This window comes from Miniopterus schreibersii (genome assembly GCF_964146895.1).
Source record: "Miniopterus schreibersii genome assembly, chromosome: 3".
NCBI lineage: Eukaryota > Metazoa > Chordata > Mammalia > Chiroptera > Miniopteridae > Miniopterus > Miniopterus schreibersii.
In genome coordinates this window covers 4,056,388-4,074,783 of record NC_138103.1, presented here as the reverse complement: position 1 = coordinate 4,074,783, position 18,396 = coordinate 4,056,388, and the positions used below count along the sequence as shown (strand labels likewise).

The 18,396-nt window shown below is 42.2% G+C and overlaps 1 protein-coding gene across 1 annotated transcript in view; it reads left to right on the top strand.

Moving 5' to 3' along the window:
* Nucleotides 1–3,609: 3,609 nt before the first annotated feature.
* The window catches only part of LOC308554457 (transmembrane protein 180-like), a gene marked incomplete at its 3' end in the record, with an annotated part of 38,785 nt that continues 23,998 nt past the window's right edge, over nt 3,610–18,396 (top strand). Inside the window, exons 1-3 of the mRNA XM_081131697.1 lie at nt 3,610–3,781; nt 4,814–5,539; nt 16,868–17,022. Coding sequence (XP_080987823.1) covers nt 3,632–3,781; nt 4,814–5,539; nt 16,868–17,022 — 1,031 coding nt within the window. The 5' untranslated portion in view covers nt 3,610–3,631. The remainder of the gene's footprint in view (nt 3,782–4,813; nt 5,540–16,867; nt 17,023–18,396) is intronic.

Sequence of the window (18,396 nt, the reverse complement as noted above, 5' to 3'; positions counted from 1 at the left end):
TGCTCACCGCAGGCCCGCGGGTCGCCCGGTCTCAAGGGCAAGCAGCCAATAGGAACTCCGAGGGAAACAAAGAAGGCGGGGAAAGGCGAAGGGGTGCGGCCTGGGCTCCGCCCTCCTCGCTCCCTCCCGTCGCCACGGGACCCGCTCGGGCGCGGGGTGTGGAGGCGGCGGCTTCCGCGGCGCCGGCGGTGGGTGTCCGGCCGGCGGGACAGCGAGCCAACGGCCAGGCTGCGTGGGCGGGAGGGCGAGAGTCCGGCCTCCAGCGTGGCTGCTGTGGCGGGGCGTCCCTCGTGCGGGCGGGGGTGCGGCGGTGCCGGGAACCCAAGGTCACCGTCCGGGTCCCCGTCGGCCCTCCGGCCTTTGGACGTCCGGAGTCTCTGTCCTCGGTGCGGGGAAATTAAGGGGGGCCGGCGGCTCGGGGCTGCCCGCCGCTTCCCCTGGGCGTCTGCGCCCGTGGGAATTGTACGCCCCCTAAAAGGGCGGGCTCCGGCCCTTCGGGAGCCTGGGGGGAGGGGATGCAGCCGAAACTGGCTCCTTAGGAAAAAAATGTAAGCACCGGGAATGCGATTTGTAAATGGCTCAAAGGCCACAGGAAGCCTCTGGGGTCATGACATTGCACGTGGAGAGCAGAGAATGCGGGCCCGCGGACGCGGAAGGCTTCGCGCGTGAGGCGGCGGCAGTGCGGGAAGGGGCGATGGCGGCGCACGCAGCCCCCTCCTCTGGACCCAGGCGTCCCGAAGGCTCTTACACTTTATTGCTGGATTAGAAAAAGCAGAAAGCTGGGTCCCATGCAAAGCCTTCGCTTCCCCATTGTCAGTGCTCTGGTGGAGAGAGTAGTCCAGGGCCAAAAAGAAAACTTAAAACCATCTCAATGTCGAAGTGGGTCTCTGCAGGTGGAGCGCCGTGGGGGGGGAGGGGATGGGACGCGGGCCACGGAGGGCGGTTTGCGGCGGCGAAGGGCCCGAGTCTCCACCCTGACCTTCGCCTTCCGCAGCCACCGGTCTGCGGGATTGAAAGTGCGGGACTTTCTCTCTTCGTGGCAAATGGCTCATTTTGGCCTCAAGTCAAGTGGAAAGTGCACTGAAACATTCTTCAACATTCTCCTTCACAAAAAGAGAGATCTGGAGAATTAAAGTTATTGATAGTTTAAAATGACCAAAAAAAAAAAAAAAAGCCCTCCTTTTTGCCTTTTGGTATTAGTGGGTTCTTATTAAGGATACTATATTTAGGGAGCTTTTTTTTTTTCTTTTTTCCTGGAAAAGCTTGAACAAAAACTATTGAAAAGATGTTAAATTTCAATGCTAAAAGCTCTGCCTTGGACGGGGCGCCATAGTCGTAGCTTAGAAGTAACCGTGAGCCGTCTTTTCAGCGACTTAAATATTTGGTTTGGTAGTAGGTTCCTGAATGACAGCCCTGGCGGTATTTAGCGCCCCTGCCCAGCCTAATCATGGCACCATTTTGCTACTTTTAAACTATTTGGTAAGGAGAAACCAGAAGTCCTTTGTCCCTGGTTGTAAAGATAAAATATCCTTGTTCTGTGTTTTGTTGCTATAGTAAAATCAGGTAAGGAGAGTCTTTAGATAGCAGTGGTGGCTTAAAAAAAAATTGCAAGGGGTGATTTTCAGTTAGATACTTACTGAAATAATTATTTACTAGGATGACAACCTAAAGCAAAATATTAATAGTTCTTTGCAAGTTGAAATAAGGAAGATTTTTACTTCCTCCTCTTAACATGTATAAACAAAGAGAAATTCAGGCTGTAGAGTTTTTATAATGTTATTAAGACCTTCTATTCACATGTTTCAGACAGGATGGGTCCTTAACTCAAATTCTTTTAAAAATGTTGATCTCAACTCAGCAAGCTTATGACCCTTCGCAAAATTCCTGCCTTCCGACTTAATGACAGATCGGTCGAGAGGGTGTGGCGTGCTGCTTGTTCTAGCATGCCCGAAATAAAACTAAGGAAAAGAAGAGTGTCTAGATTTTGGTGGGCTAAATTTGTATCTTGGCTTTTGGTTTTTCTGACTCCCTTGTTTTTGGCCCTCTTAGTGATCCAGTAACCTCTAGCCTCAATCTTTCTTCTCACTTATGCCAAAAGCAACTCCCAAGAGTGAGGTCTTCACCAGTAGTTCCCAGCTTTTACAAATCTGAGAATTTCTCTTGAAAGCCAAAAAATGTTGGCTGACGTCCACATAACAGTACTCGTATATTTCAAGTGTTTAAACACTGCATAATGGCAAAAAAAAAAATTCAGATTTGTATTTTCTCATTACAGCAGAATCTACAAACATTGTAAGAATAGTAGTATACATATGGGCAAAATATTCTTTATTCAGTCTGCAGACAATGCATGGTCTGCTTATGGGCTTAATAACCCCTCGTGATAATTCCAGGGCCCTACTTCCCATAGCATTGGAATCATTCTTGGGTCTACCCAATGCAAAGTGAAGCTCAGGAACTTTGGTAGTTTGATCATTTGAGCCAAATACCCTCGCCCCACTTCATATTTGCCCGCCATTCCCTAAGAAATTGGGCAATGCTGACTGCAGTGTCTGCTTATTTCCTTAGGCTTATTAAAGCAAGGTACAGCTCTAAAGTTATCTGAATATTTGTTTAATTTTTTTTAAAAAAATATGTCTTTATTGATTTCAGAGAGAGGAAGGGAGGGGAGAGAGAGAGAGAGAAACGTCAATGATGAGTCATTGATCAGCTGCGCCCTGCACACCCCCTACTGGGGATGAGCCTTCACCCCTGGGCATGTGCCCTGATTGGAAATGGAACCGCAATCTCCCGGATCCTAGATGGATGCTCAACTGCTGAGCCATGCCTGGCTGGGCTGTCAGTTTTCTGATTCAATAAAGATTGTGGAGACCTGGCCAGTGTTCCAGTAAGGCAGGATTGAAACAGTCATGGTATTATCTTAAAACTATTGTCAAGATTAAAAGGAAGATGAATCTGTACCTATCTCTAGGTTGGCCAACCTTTTCCTGTTTTCCATGTAAATCACGTCTTTGAAAAGGTAAGACAATAGGCCAGCTTTAAGAGAGATGTTGATCCGAACAAGGACCAGAATGTGTGCTTTTTTCTATATCCATGTTAGGTATGTACTTTGGGCCAAATTTATATAGTCTGTCGGCAGGGAAAAAAAGTAAATCTTCCAGTGCAAGCCTGTAGTACTGAATGGAGAACTTTATACTAAAATGAAGGGCTGGCTTCTATTCCTTCTCTCTGGCTTTAGCTGAAGGATGTCACCTCATTGTTTCTTTTCTGTTGCACCCTCCAAGTAGGTAGGATGCTAATACCATGAACACCTCTCCCTGGCCATGAGTTAAGCATGTTTCAATTCTTGGATATATCTTACTTTTATAAATTAGAAGGGATAGTAAAACATATTCAAGTAGAGTCATGATCTATGCAAATTAGGGTTTCTGGCAACAGCTCAAAAAATGTTGAGTGAATGGATAGGAGAAAAAGTGTTAAATATTCATAGCTAGTGGGTTTGGACCCAGCTAGAATTAACTAGTGTCCAGTGGAATTGTACCACCCATCAGCTACTTTATGCAAGCAGTGACTTTTTAACCAGTTTCCTTTTTTTTTAAACAAAGGAAGAAGACATCTTCTGCATGGAAAAATGACACTTTTAAGTACCAAGCCCATTGCTTGGGCGTATTCTATGATAACATTAGGGATTGAAATGCTAAATTCTTTCTTCAGCTTTTACTATGTGAAGTTTTTTTTGCATGTCTACAAGACTTCAGAAGTGGCCTTTTACCAAGCCCAGGTGAGATGGAGCTCCTTTGTCCCTTCAGCTAGGATGGTTTCTCTTCCTCACGGTGTACATTCTTGTGGTTCTCCAAAGAGCCTATCCTCACGCAGCTGAAAGATATTCTAAGGCGAGGTTATCCATGTCTCAGGTCCTCTGTGTGAGGGCAGAGAGAGATTTGTAAAGAATTGCCATTTAAAACAGAAAAGCTGTAGAGTTTAACGGGTAAGCTTTGGCTATCTGGAAAATTCTCTTAAGTGCACAATTAGAACAATTGTTAAGATATTCTGTGCGGCCTGGCCAGTGTGGCCCAATGTTTGAGTGTTGACCCATGAACCAAGAGGTCCCCGGTTCAGTTCCCAGTCAGGGCATATGTCCGGGTTGCAGGCTTCATCACAAGGAGGATGTCTCTCATCAATTTTTCTGTCCCTCTCCCTTTCTGTGAAAAAAAAAAAAAAAAAAAGATATTCTATGTCTTAGAAAGTCCCATGGTATTCACAAATTGTACTGTAACTCAGTTCATGGTCTTGGATAGCAACAATGATATTTTAACCTTTCTTAATGAAATTATGTGACACTGTGCCATGGTGTGTACACAGGCCACCGCTCTTTGCTGAGGCACGGCCTGTGTGCCTTGTGGGGAGGCCGTCTAGCATATGGAGTCTAGGTGCTTTCCATCCGCCTGGGCTCGGACCCGGCTCTGTCATTTATTAGCTAGGCAAGCTGCTTAACTTCTCTGGCCCTCAGTTTCATACTTTGTAAAGTAGGAATAATAACGATACCTGCTCCTTAGGATTGTTTTAAGGGTTTAATGAAATAATTCATATAAACTCTGGTACAGTGATGCCTAAACACAAAGTGAAGGTACACTGGCTTTTTGAGTGGTATTAGCAGTTATTGTTCACATGTCCGCAGGTGCCCCGTTAGTTCTTAGAGCAATGAGCTTTTTAAAATAATCACCTTTGGTTCCTTCACATTAAGTAAACATCCAGGGGTCATTTTCATCAGTATGAACTACACTAAAATAATCCTGTGTTTTTTCCCTCCTAGATAATTTTAATGATCTGGAACGCTCTTAATGGCCTGACTGGGTATTTTCACAGTAACTCGAAGGCCGACTGCTGTTCCAGTCGTCACAGTTGTGTTTTGTATGGCACTGCTTTATATGCAATGGCCTTCCTGCTTCCTTGGTTCCCTTGGAAATACTATGATGAAGGTGACTGGCTCAGCGGACTTCACCTGGTGGTATCATTATGTGCTTTTGACAGCATGCTTACCTTTGTTCAGCAAGCCCAGTGTGCCCTATTTGTTGAGATTTTCACTAGACACGAAAGTCGGCTTCGGCTTATTAACATTAACCAAGTGGCTGTACTGGTGAGATCCACCAGCATCCTTTTCTGTGGCCTCGTCTCTGATAACATGGAAATTTTGCTCAATTTTCAGACCTTTGCGGTTGTCCTTGCCATCCTTGCCGCTGCCAGCCTTTACGCTGGCATGTACCACATGCGGTGCTTTGAACCCAAAAGAAGCCCCAAGGAAAACCTTTTCTCGGAAAGTGAACTGGATCCCCCCTGGACCTCTGTCGTCTCACAGATGGGACAAGTCCTGACCCAGAAAAACTTTTGCCTCTTTCTGATAATGAATTTCCTCCAAGTCTTTCATTTAACCTTCTTCAGTAACTTCATGATGATCTTTGCAGAGGGTCTCATTCCCAAGGAGGTTCTTCCTTCTGCCATGAGGAGTGTCATGTACGGGGCGGGCTTCATCTGCCCACAGGTAAGTGATGCTTACCCTTGGAGCTCCCTGCAGGGAGGGAAGATCTAATGCTTACCTGCTAAGGAAATAAAGAACCTGACTATGTTGGGAGTTTGAAAAAAATGACACCATTTATTAAGAGAGTCAAAGATTCAGGGTCCCAGACATTATACAAGATTCAGCAGAAACATAATGGAAACAAGAGATGAAGGGGGAAAAGGAAGGAGAATCCAATGAGAGCGGAGCAACATGATATTTTAAACATTCGAGCTTTTGAAATTTGAACCCTGAGCTTTCTCATTTAAGCCTCAGCAGAGCTATGGAAGAAATAAGTGGCTTTCTGGGAGTGTGTAGCTTTGCTTTGCCCTGCATTTAAGGTTCTTACGACCCTTACAAGGAAGAAGAGTTACTCGGGAATTCTTAAAGCCAGGTTTCAGAATGCTTGGCGCAATGACTGAGTCCTGGAATTCCAGAGTGTTGTTAAAATTCCACGGTCATTACCGTCATTGTAGATGGCGTACCCTCCTTAAAAAATCAGTCTAAATATGTCCCCCAAAACAGTGACTTAACCTGCCCATGATATGGGTTTTTCCTATTTTCATAATTAAGTGATAAGTAAAATTTGTTATGTATACTCTTTGGAATAAGTTTTTCTAGATAGACGAGTTTTTACTGTTTACTAACTTTCAAAAATATTTAAACCATGTGGGATAGAAATATTTCTAAAATATTTTAAGTGTTGCCACACTTTCTTAAGCAAAGTGTATAGGATAGAAATTGCCTTTCTGCCATTAGCTTGGCCCTTGATCGTAGTTTGGTTACCACATGTACCTTAATAATGATGACACACATGTATTGGGTGCTTCCATGTGCCACGGACTGTGCAAGTGCATAGTACACATTACCTCACAGAATCTTCGAACCATCTTTGAGGGAAGGACTCCTCTCTCTCTCTCCTTTTTTTTTTCAATATATCTTTATTGACTTTTGAGAGAGGAAGGGAGAAGGGGAGAGAGAGTTGAAACATCAATGATGAGAGAGTCATTGATTGGCTGCCTCCTGCACGCCGCCTACTGGGGATCGAGCCTGCAACCCAGGCATGTGCCCTGACCGGGAATCAAACCTCGATCTTCTGGATCCTAGGTTGATGCTCAACTGCTGAGCCACGCCCGGCCGGGCTTCTTGCTTCTTTCTTCTTTCTTTTTTCTTCTATCTTCTTTCTTCTTTCTTTTTTCTTCTTTCTTCTTTCTTCTTTCTTATTCCTTCTTCTTCTTCTTCAAAATTTTATTTATTTTATTATTTTTATTTTTATTTTATTTTTCTTTAATTTATCTTTATTGTTGAAAGTATTACAGTTGTCCCCTTTTTTCCCCCATTGATCCCCTCCACCCCACATCCCCATACCAATGTCTGTGTCCATAGGTTACCGATATAAGCATATAAGTTCTTTGATTAATTTCTCCTGCTCACTCCCCACCCCCGCCTTCCCTCTGAGATCCCTCAGTCTGTTCCATGCTTCTATGACTCTGGATCTATTTTGTTTATCAGTTTATTTTGTTCATTAGATTCCACATATGAGTGAGATCATGTGATACCTGTCTTTCTCTGACTGGCTTATTTCTCTTAACATAATATTCTCCAGGTCCCTCCATGCTGTCCCAAAAGGTAAGAGATCCTTCTTTTTTACAGCTGCATAGTATTCCATGGTGTAAATGTTCCATGGCTTTTTTATCCACTCACCTACTGATGGGCGCTTGGGCTGTTTCCAGATCTTAGCTATTGTAAACTGCGCTGCTATGAACATAGGGATGCATATCACTTCACACCTGTCAGAATGGCTCCATCAACAAATCAGTGAACAACAAGTGCTGGCGAGGGTGTGGGGAAAGGGGAACCCTAGTGCACCGCTGGTGGGAATGCAGACTGGTGCAGCCACTATGGAAAGCAGTATGGAGCGTTCTCAAAAAATTAAAAATGGAACTGCCATTTGACCCAGTGATCCCACTTCTAGGAATGTATCCTAAGAATCCTGAAATACCAACCAGGAAGGACTCTTCCTTCTTATCCTTACAGATGAGAAAGGGAGGCTCTGGGCATCTGCCTCCAGAGCTGTGCACTTTAAGATTCTGTCTCTAAAGTACTACTTACACAGCTTATTTCACAGAGTGTGCCAACTAGAATGTCATTTCTGGCTCAGCTGTATAGTCCCAGGTACGGTGTGTGTGTGTAAGAAAGTGATGCTCTCCCTTCAGGGAAGTTTGAGGTTTGTCAAGCTCTTTGCTTCTACTTTCAGTGACCCGGAATGGAAGCTGTTTGGGTTCCTGTCTCTGTTTGTTACTATCAGACTCCAGGCTAACTATGTCTTCCCACTTTTTAATCACATACTTCGTATAGTGTCTCCACTTCCCCAGGTTAAAAAAAGTTTGTTAAACTCATATATAAAATATTTTTAAAAGAGTAGATGGATTTTTTTGAACAGTTTCATTGAGATATAATTCACATATGCCACATGATTCACCCATTTAAAGTGTACAGTTCAATGTTTTTAGTATATTTACAGATATGTGCAACCATCACCACAATTTTAAAACATTTTAATCACCTAAAAAAAAAGTACCACACCCTTTAGCTATCGTCCCACTATTTCCCTGTCCTCCTTCCTCAGCCCTGAGCAACTTTCTATTCTTTGTAGAATTGCTACTTTCTCTCTTTACAGAATTCCCTATTCTGGACTTTAATATGAATGGAGTCATAGATATGTGGTCTTTGTGACTGACTTCTTTCACTTAGCATAGTGTCTTTAAGGTTCACACATGTTACAGCATATGTCAGTACCTTATCCCTTTACAGCTGAATAATATTCCATTGTATACATTTTGCTATGCATTCATCAACTGATGAACATTTGGGTTATTTCCACTTTCTGGATATTAAGGAATAATACTGCTGTGAACCTTAACATATAAGTTTTTTTAAAAAAAATTAATTTGTTTAATTTTTTTGTTTTTGTGTTGTTTTAATCCTCATCGGAAGATACTTTTTCCATTGCTTTTCAGAGAGAGTGGAAAGGAGAGAGAAAAAGAGAGAGAGACATTGATGTAAGAGAGGCACATTGATTGGTTGCCTCCTGCACGAGCCCTGACCAGGGCCCAGATCGAGCCTGCAACTGACGTATGTGCCCTTGGCCAGAATTGAACCTGGGACCCTTCAGTCCACGGGCCAATGCTCTAACCACTGAGCCAAACCGGCTAGGGTAATTTAATTTTTTAAATCCTCACCCCAAGGATATGTTTATTGATTTTAGGCAGAGAAGAAGGGGCAGAGAGAGAGAGCGAGACAGATAGACAGAGAGAGACAATATGCCAATATGCTGCCTTCTGTATGTGCAACCTAGTGTATGTGCCCTGACCGGGAATCAAACCCTGCACACTTTTGGTTTATGGGATGGCGTCCGAACCAACTGAGCCACATTAGCCAGGGCTTAACATACAGGGTTTTGGATGGACATATATTTTTATTTCTTTTGAGTGGTAACTCTGTTTCACATTTTGAGACAGAATATTTTCCAAAGTAGCTGCACCGTTGTACATTTCCAAAAATAATGACAAAGGTTCCAGTTTCTCCAAATCTTTACCAACACTTGCTATTATCTGTCTGTTTTATTATAGCCATCCTTGAGTGTGAATAACATCTCATGTGGTTTGATTTGCATGTCCTTGATGAATAATGTTGTTAAGCATCTTTTCATACGCTATTGGTCATTTGTATCTGTTCTTTGAAGAAGTATCTATTCATGTCATTTGCCCATTTTGAAAAAAATATGTATATATTTATATTGATTTTAGAGAGAGCGGAAGGGAGAGGGATAGAGAGATGGAAACATCGATAAGAGAGATTGGCGGCCTCCTGCATGCCCCCTACTGGGGATCAAGCCTGAAACGTGGGCATGTGCCCTCACTGGGAATTGAACTGGGAACGTCTTGGTTTACGGGTTGACGCTCAACCACTGAGCCACACCGGCTGGGCTTTTTGCCCAGTTTTTAATTGGGGTATTTTAATTGTCGTTTTATTGTTTAGTTGTAATAGTTCTTTGTATATTTTTGATACAATTTGTTATCAGATATATTATTGGCAAATTTTTTTCTCCATTCTGTGGGCTGTCTTTTCACTTTTTTGATGAAACTGGGAAGTGTGAGCCCTACTGCTTTGTTCCTGCTTTTCAAGATTGTTTTGGCTATTCCAGGTCCCTTGCGTTTCGATGTGCATTTTAGAATTATATTGTCAATACCTGCAGAGAGAGCAGCTGGGACACTGACAGGGACTGCCCTGAATCTGTACATCACTCGGGGTAATACTGCCATCTTAGCAATGTTAACATTGCGATCCATGACCGTGAAATGTTTTCCTTCTATTTAGATCTTTTAAATTTTCTTTCAATAATGTTTTGTAGTTTCCACAGGATACTTTTTTTCCTTTAGTTAAATTTATTTGTAAGTAGTTAAATAGATAAGTTTTTAAGTGAAGACCTGAGGGGTCCTTGAGTAAAGTACATGAGCTTTCCTAAGTGCATGGATTTAGTGATCTGGTTGTTGTGGTTCCCACTGATATTTTTTGCTTTGTTTTAGTTAGTAGCCATGTTCTTGATAGAGAGAGAGAGACAGAAACATCAATGATGAGAGAGTCATTGATCGGCTGCAGCCCACAACCCGGGCATGTGCCCCGACCGGGAATCGAACCCTTATCTCCTGGATCCTAGGTTGATGCTCAACCGCTGAGCCACGCCCGGCCGGGCCGACTTCAACTTCTTATTACAGCAGTCCCTTTAACATTTCTTGCAATGCTGGTTTGGTGGTGATAAACTCCCTTAGCCTTTTTTTGTCTGGAAAGCTCTTTTTAAAAAAAAAATTAAAAAAAATTATTTTTGTTTAGAATATTACAGATGTCCTTTTTTCTCCCCAATGACCCGTTCCACCCCGTCCCTTCCCCCGCCCCAGTCACTCTCCCCACCATTGTCCATGTCCTAGGGTTGTGCATATATACATATAAATTCTTTGGTTACTCTCTCCCCCTCCATCCACCCTCCCTTCTCCATCCCTCTGACATTCGTCAGTCTCATGTATGCTTCCATGTCATTGAATCTATTCTGTTCATCTGTTTATTAAGTTCTTTAGATTCCATGTATAAGCGAGACTTTATTTCGCCATCTATTTTGAATGATAGCCTTGCTGAATTGAGTAGTCTTGATTTCAGATCCTTGCTTTTCATTACCTTGAATACTTCATGCCATTCCCTTCTGGCCTGTAGAGTTTCTGATGAGAAGTCAGCTGACAGCCTTTTGGGAGCTCCTTTGTAGGTAACATTGCTTTTGTCTTGCTGCCATTGAGATTCTCTCTTTGTCTTGAATCTTTTGGCATTTTAATTATGATGTGCCTGGGTGTGGGCCTCTTTGGGTTCTTCTTGCTTGGGACTCTCTGTGTCTCCTGAACTTGTGTGGCTTTTTCCTTCATCAGGTTAAAGAAGTTTTCTGCCATTATTTCTTCAAAGAGGCTGTCTATTCCTTGCTTGCTTTCTTCACCTTCTGGGTCTCCTATGATGTGAATATTGTTGTTTTATGTTGTCCCACAGCTCCCTTAAACTGTTCTCCTGGGTTTTTGTTTTGTTTTGTTTTTAATCCTCACCCAAGAATATTTTTTCCATTGCTTTTCTGAGATCTTGGAAGGGGGGAGAGACATCAATGTAAGAGACACACATTGATTGGTTGCCTTCTACATGCGCCTCTCCAGGGATTGAGCCTGCAACTGAGCCTGTGCCCCTGGCCGGAATTGAACCCTGAACTTTTCAGTCCATGGGCTGATGCTCTAGCCATTGAGAAAAACTCGCTATGGCTGTCCTCCTGTTTTTAATTGTTTTTTCTTTTTGGCTCCCTGATTGAGTGTTTTTCCTACTCTGTCTTCTAATTCACCGATCCAGTCCTCAGCTTTCCCTAATCTGCTGTTTATTCCTTCCAATGTATTTTTATTTCTACTGTGTCATTCTTAATTTCCTTCGTAGTTTCTATATCTTTTCTCATGCTGTTGAGCATTCCATCCTTACAATTATTATTCCAAACTCTGTATCTGATAGATTGCTTATCTCCATTTCATTTAGCTCTTTTTCTGGAGAATTCTCATGTTATTTCATTTGGGGCTCCCCATTTTGGCTGCCTGTTTGGGTTTGTTTCTGTGTATTAGGTAGATCTGCTATAATTCCCAGTCTTTCGGATGTTCTCTGGTGTAGGCCAATGTCAGACACTGTTTGTGACTGGCCTTTAGAACCCTGTTTGAATCTTTCCATAGTCCACAGCTTGTGTCTCCCTCTGCTGGGGCTCGGTGTGTTTGGAAGGGACCAAGGTGCCCACCAAGGTCTGCTATTCCAAGCCTTGGGTCCAGAAGCTGATCAGGCAAAGACACAAAGCACCCAGAGCCTGATTGTTAATCATAGTCTCTGAATGAGCCTCAGGCTGGAGACCACAGCAAGGTGTAAACTCCACAGGGTGGAGCGGGTGGTTTCCAATGGGTAGGGCAATTGCTCCCACCCACCCCCAGGCAAAAGCTGCCTGGCTGGTAAATGTCTGCCTGAGAAAGATGTCCTTTGCCTCATGGGGGAATGACTCAGCACAGGAATCCAGACAGGTGCCCTCTGAGATCTATTCCCCCTGTCAGCCCCCCTGGATTCTCCTTACACAGCTCTAGTCCACTCTGCTTTCCCTCTGCTGGAGCCCAAGGTGAGTTGCTCCACACGAATCTTTGTGCATTGGTCTTTTAAGAGGGTGCCTGCATTTCCAGCCATCTCTACATGGCAGTCCCCTCATGCCTCCATACTTCCTACCAGTCTTTGTGTGGTCTCCACTTTTCCTCCTTGGTTATGAGGGTGCTCTCTGGCTCGTCTTCAGTTGCTGTTGATTATTCAGGATGGTTTTTGTCTATTTTAGTTGTAATTCCAGTTTGGTCCTGGGAGAGTGTCAGTGTAGCTTCCACTTAATCCGCCGCCATTTGGAATCCTGTATGCACATAATTTTAAAATAAAATGAGGTAATTCATGAACTTTCTATATCCTGCTTTTTAAACTTAATAGGTTATGGACATTCCAGTATCATGTATATATCTACTTTTTAAAAATAGTTGTGTTGGGGGTAAATTATGTCCATGTACCATAATTGTACTGTATTGATGGATCTACTGCTATTTCCAGTAGTTTACTATTACACACTGTAACAGTTTTTTGTTTGTTTGTTTTTTGTTAATCGTCACTAGAGGATATTTTTTTCATTACTTTTCAGAGAGACCGGAAGAGGGGAGAGAAAGGGAGAGAGAAACATCTATGTGAGAGAGACACATCAATTGGTTGCCTCCTGTGTGCGCTCTGACCAGGGGCACGGAGCTAACCTGCAACCCAGGTATGTGTGCTTGATTGTGAATCAAACCCTGGACCCTTTGGTGTGCAGGCCGATGCTCTAACTACTGAGCCACACCAGCCAGGGCTGTGCTTAACAGTTTTTAATACAGGCTCCTGTTCTTGTTTTTCATGCTTTATTAAATACATGGAAAACATGTAAGAGTTGAAAGAAACAGTTTTTTGGTTACAGTTTTGTTGAGGTATGATTATTCCTCAGTAAACTGCATATATTTAAACTACAAGTTGGTATATTTCAACATATGTACACACCATGAAGCTATCACCACAATCAAGATAGTTAACATATCCATCACTCCTCCGAGTCTTTTGTGCCCCTTTGTAATCCCTTCTCTAGCCTTTCCCACCCTGCCCCATCCCTAAGTAACTGCCTACCTGCTTTCTGTCACATTTTCTAGTTTTTTATATAACTAGATTATAGTTTAGTTTGCATTTTCTAGACTTTTACGTAAATGGAATAATACGGCCTGTACTATTTTTGGCCTGGATTCTTTTATTTTTTTAATCCTCACCCAAGGATATGTTTTTATTGATTTTTAGAGAAAGAGGAAGGGAGAAAGAAAAACATCGATGTGAGAGAGTACGCCCCCTGGCCAGGGATTGAACCCGAAACCTATGTATATGCCCTGAACAGGAATGGAACCCTCAGCCTTTTGGTGTGCGGGACGATGCTCCAACCGATGAGCCCCCTGGCCAGGGCTTTGCTCTGGATTCTTTCAGTCATGTTGTGCGTATCAATATTTCATTCCCTTTTATTGCTGAATAGTATTATCCCACTGTATGGATATACCACAATTTGCTTATCCATTCACTTTGAGATGGGCATTTGGGTTGTTTCCAGTTTTTTAGCTATTGTAAAGAAAGCTGCTATGAACATTTGTGTCTGTGTAGAGCGATATGCTTTCTTTTCTCTTAGATAAATACCTAGGAGTGGGATAGCTGGATCGCATGGTAGCTGTATGTTTTAACTTTCAAAGATGATGCAAATTGTAATTGTTTTCCAAAGTGGCTGAGCCATTCTACATTCCTACCAGCAGTGTATGTGTTCCAGCGGCCCCACCTTCTCACCGGTGCTTATGACCGGTCTTTCTAGTTTTAACATACTAGTAGGTGTGAAGTAGTTGTGCCTTACTGTGGTTTTGATTTGGATTTCCCTAATGACTGCTAGTGAGGTCGAACATCTTTTCATTTGCTTACTTGTCATCCACATATTTTTTGTGAATTATTTGTTCAAATCTTTTGACTCTTTTTTCACTGAGTTGTTTGTCCTCATATTATTGAATTGTAAGAATTCTTTATATATTCTAGATACCAGTCTCTTTGTTGGCTGTGGTTCACTAAATATTTTTCCCAGTCTCTCTTGGCTATTAAATTTTAAGAGAAGTATGGCCAAAGATTTTAACCATCCCTTTTTTCAGACTCTGACACTAACATATGGGTATGTTTATCTCAATTTAAAAATCTTTATAGCCCTGGCCGGTTGCACAGTGGTAGAGTAGCAGCCCATGGACTGAAGGGTCGCAGGTTTGATTCCTGGTGCAGGGCTCGTACCTTGACTGTAGGCTTGCTCCCTGGCCTAGTCAGGGCACTTGCGGAGGCAACCAATCAATGCGTCTCTCTCACATCAATGTTTCTCTCTCTCTCCCTCCCTCCCCCCCTTTCTCTCTCTCTCCCTTCCACTTTCTCTAAAAAAAATAAAATAAAAAATTAGTGGAATAACATCCTAGGGTGAGGATTTAAAAAAATCATTATAAAGTATAAATCCAAAGTTGCTTGAAATTTTTAATTTCTAGAGAAGTGACATGTATAAATTATTGACCAAGAAATAAATGTGGAATCTGTCGTTAATATTATTTAATTGGGTAAGTCGCTTTAACTGTTGGGGATAGCAATGAAGGGTAAGGACTGCTTTTCCATTTTCTCAGGCTGTCTTCTCAGTGGCTTTCTTTTTGAGGAGTTGAATAAATTAAAGGAGAAAAGAAGTGCTCTTTCTAATAACTGTTACAGTAAGTCTGCAGCCCTTCCACGTCCCACTCCCCTCAGAAAAGCAGAATAGTAAATGGGTCAAGAGCATGGGGTCTGCTGGGGAGGAGTCTGGTTCCCCTCCCACTAGCTCTGTGACCCTGGGAAAGTTACTCAACCTCTCTGTGTCTCAATTTTCTCATCTATAAAATGAGAATAAAAATGGTTCCTAACTAATGGAATTATGATGATGATTACATGAATTAAGCATACAAAGTACTCAAAACGGTTCCTGCCACAAAACAAACACTGGAATTGTTAGCTCTTTCTATTAAGACTCAATGCAGCAAATATGGATTAGGCTCGCTGTACGCACGGCCCTGCCTCTGCGCTCTCTTGATTTAGGCTTCTTTGACATAAGCTCACCAACATTTACGCTAGGACATACTATTCACAGACTCCTACTCGGTGAACATGAATGGAGAGCCAAAAACATGTTTACAGATGGTTTTATTTTAGTAAAAGAAAAAGCAGCCTCGGCCTTTTTCTTAGATTACTCATCAATTCTTATCTTTTTACAGATTGGACACAAAACAACTAACAATTATTAAGTACCTTCTATGTTGAGTGTGTGATAGATGAGAGAGACAGAGAGAGAGACAGAAAGAGAGAGAGAGAGAAACAGGGACAGAGACAGATTGGAGGAAATGACTCTGAGGTGAAGTAATCTGAACACACAGCTGGTGATGGGGCAAAGCTGGCATTCAAACCTGGGGACATCTGGTTTCAGAATCTTGCTCTTTCCATTCTGCCACGTATTCCTGACATTCTCATTTCTCGTACTGTTTACTTATGTATTAGAGACTGAGAACAGGAAGCTTCACTTCAATATGTGAGATGTGTAGCTGTATAATATTTTTATATACAGGAAATGCCTTGGAATTTCTTTATATATAAGAAATGCCTTGGAATGACATTGATCCCTGAGCCATTGTTTGTAGTATCTAGAAAATGAGCTCTTGTTTCTTGAAAGTAGAAAAGTAAGCCCAAAAGTCATACAGGGGACAAAACCCTTAAGTGTATCAGAGAGAATTTGTATTCTACTTATATCATTCAGAATTCTCTTCTAATTGTATGTAGATTTGGTTAGGGAAAACTTCAGGGCTAAACAATGTACTTTTTAATTGAAAACTATCTTCTGATCTTTATTAATGTACATATGTATATTTAGCACAGACTTTTCAGTCTAGAACAATGAACTTTTTCATTGGTAGCAAGAAATGCAGGAAAAAATATCTGAACTCTCAATGCAAATTTTTCAGAATTGTGGAAATATGTAAGATCAGCTAGGCACCCAAACCAGAAGAAATGTAGATAGAATTGTAAACTATTGTTTATCTCTGGCGCTTGATTTTAGGGTAGAGTGCATTTCAGATTTATAGTAAGGAGAATCGTGAAATATTTATTCATTTGTTCAAGAAATGTTTGTTTTGCCTCTTGTGTATTAGGTGAATTCTGGGTTTTCATCCCAAATTTTAAAACCTGAATTTATTTTAGATTTGAGTTGGACCTTCCATATTGCCATAAAGCAATGCTGACTATTTCTAAGTGATGGATTCTTTCACATGGCTGGTTTTAGTAATATCTCTTCATGTTAGTGTGAAAATAAAAATGTTGGAAACCATTTCCTGGTTTGTTTTATAGGAAATATATGGCTATTTCTTTGTTATTTATGGGATATTATTAACCGTAGTCAATTTTTATGGATAACAGCATCTCTAACCATGATAGACAGTACTAGTTGTCTTTTGAAATGATGTTATAATTCAGAAGCAATTTTATTTTTTGTTGAGAAGCTTTATTTTGTCGTCCGCAAGAGTGAGCATAATTCGTGGGGTTCCATCTTAACACGCTGTCCGTCTGTTTCCATTTCAGTGCCTCATACTTATGAGCCAGTCCTGGCTGAAGAAGTTTGGTTACTATAAAATTATCTTAATTTCTTTCTACCTAAAAGGAGCAGCCTCCATTGTCATGTTACTGCTGGGACAGCAATACTATTACTTTTTGGCTCTTTATCTCACTGTTGTCATGTAAGTAAATGCCAGTGTCAACCCCAAACTTACAGCAGGTCTTGCCATTCCCCCTTTCAAGTACTGGAACACCTTCAGTCCGAACCGTGTTTAACATTCGTTTCTAGGCAGTCATTGTACCTTCCTGCCCAGTTGTTTGAATCTTAACAGCCTTTTGAAGAGATTGGATACACTAGGCTTTGTAGTGAAGCTAAGTGCCTCATTAACCTATTAAAGTGCATCATTTCATTAAGTGCTGCTGCCAAATAAGGATCTTGCCCCTAAACATGTCCTTTGCCTTAATTCACCATCTTGGGAATCAGCCCTGCCATCTATTCAGTTGCCCGAGTCGGAGACTGCAGAGTGCCTGGGACGCCTCTTTCCTCTTTGTCGCCCACATCCAACATGCTGCCAGTTAGTAGCTTTTTCTCCCTGACGTGCTCTGCGCCCATCCTACTCTGTTCCCACTGCCATTCCTTTGGCTCAGGTCCTCTGCATGTCTTCCATGGACTCCTGTATAACTTCCAACATGATCCCCTTGCCTCTTGTCCCCAGTCCCCCCAAACCCTTCTTCATATCGCTCCTAGAATAACACGTCATTCCTTTGCCTCACAACCTGGTCTCTCATTGTTTTCAGGATCGATTCCAAATGATGACCTGTGAGGTCCTTTATGTCATCCCTGTTCACCTCTTCACCCTCATTTCTTATTATTCCTATTATTCCACTTCTTATTTCCTACATTCACACTGTACTCTGTTCCATACAGAAATACTTCGCAGGTTTGGATTCAAACACCTCCATGTCTCCTTGCAGTGTCTGTGTGGAGAGCTGCCCGGGTCCTGCCTGGCATCCCCTGCTGTTTCCCGAGGCTGCATTCGGGGGATGCTTCTCTGGAAGGGCTTCCATGACTTCCTCATGGATTAGGTGTCTCTCCTGCATGGCCCCAGTGCCCTCTGCTTATCTCCGCTGTGGCATTTATCCCCCTGGCCGGGGCTATCTGTGGCCCCCACTGGACTGAGATTATTGTGAATAGGGCCTAGTTTCTTATCACTGTGGCCCCACTGTCTACTATACTTACTGCAGTAGTTGTGTTTTGGGTGAATAAATTAAGAAGTTCTACTCCAGGTCCCTCATGGAACAATTTGAGAAAATTTTCACGAAGACGTGTGTGCGTTTAGAACAAATTGGTAGTGGACAGTATAGTAACTAGCCCAAAGGATTGAATCTCTGTGAAACTTCAAGACTTGGAAGCCCACATAGATAACAGTTTTATACGTCTATCATGGTGGTCCTGCTACATGAATTCAAAATGATGTTTTATAGTAATTTTTAGACTGAAAAAGTTTTGCTGTTTTTTAACTTAAAGTATCTCCCCATTTGCATGCTTGTATCAA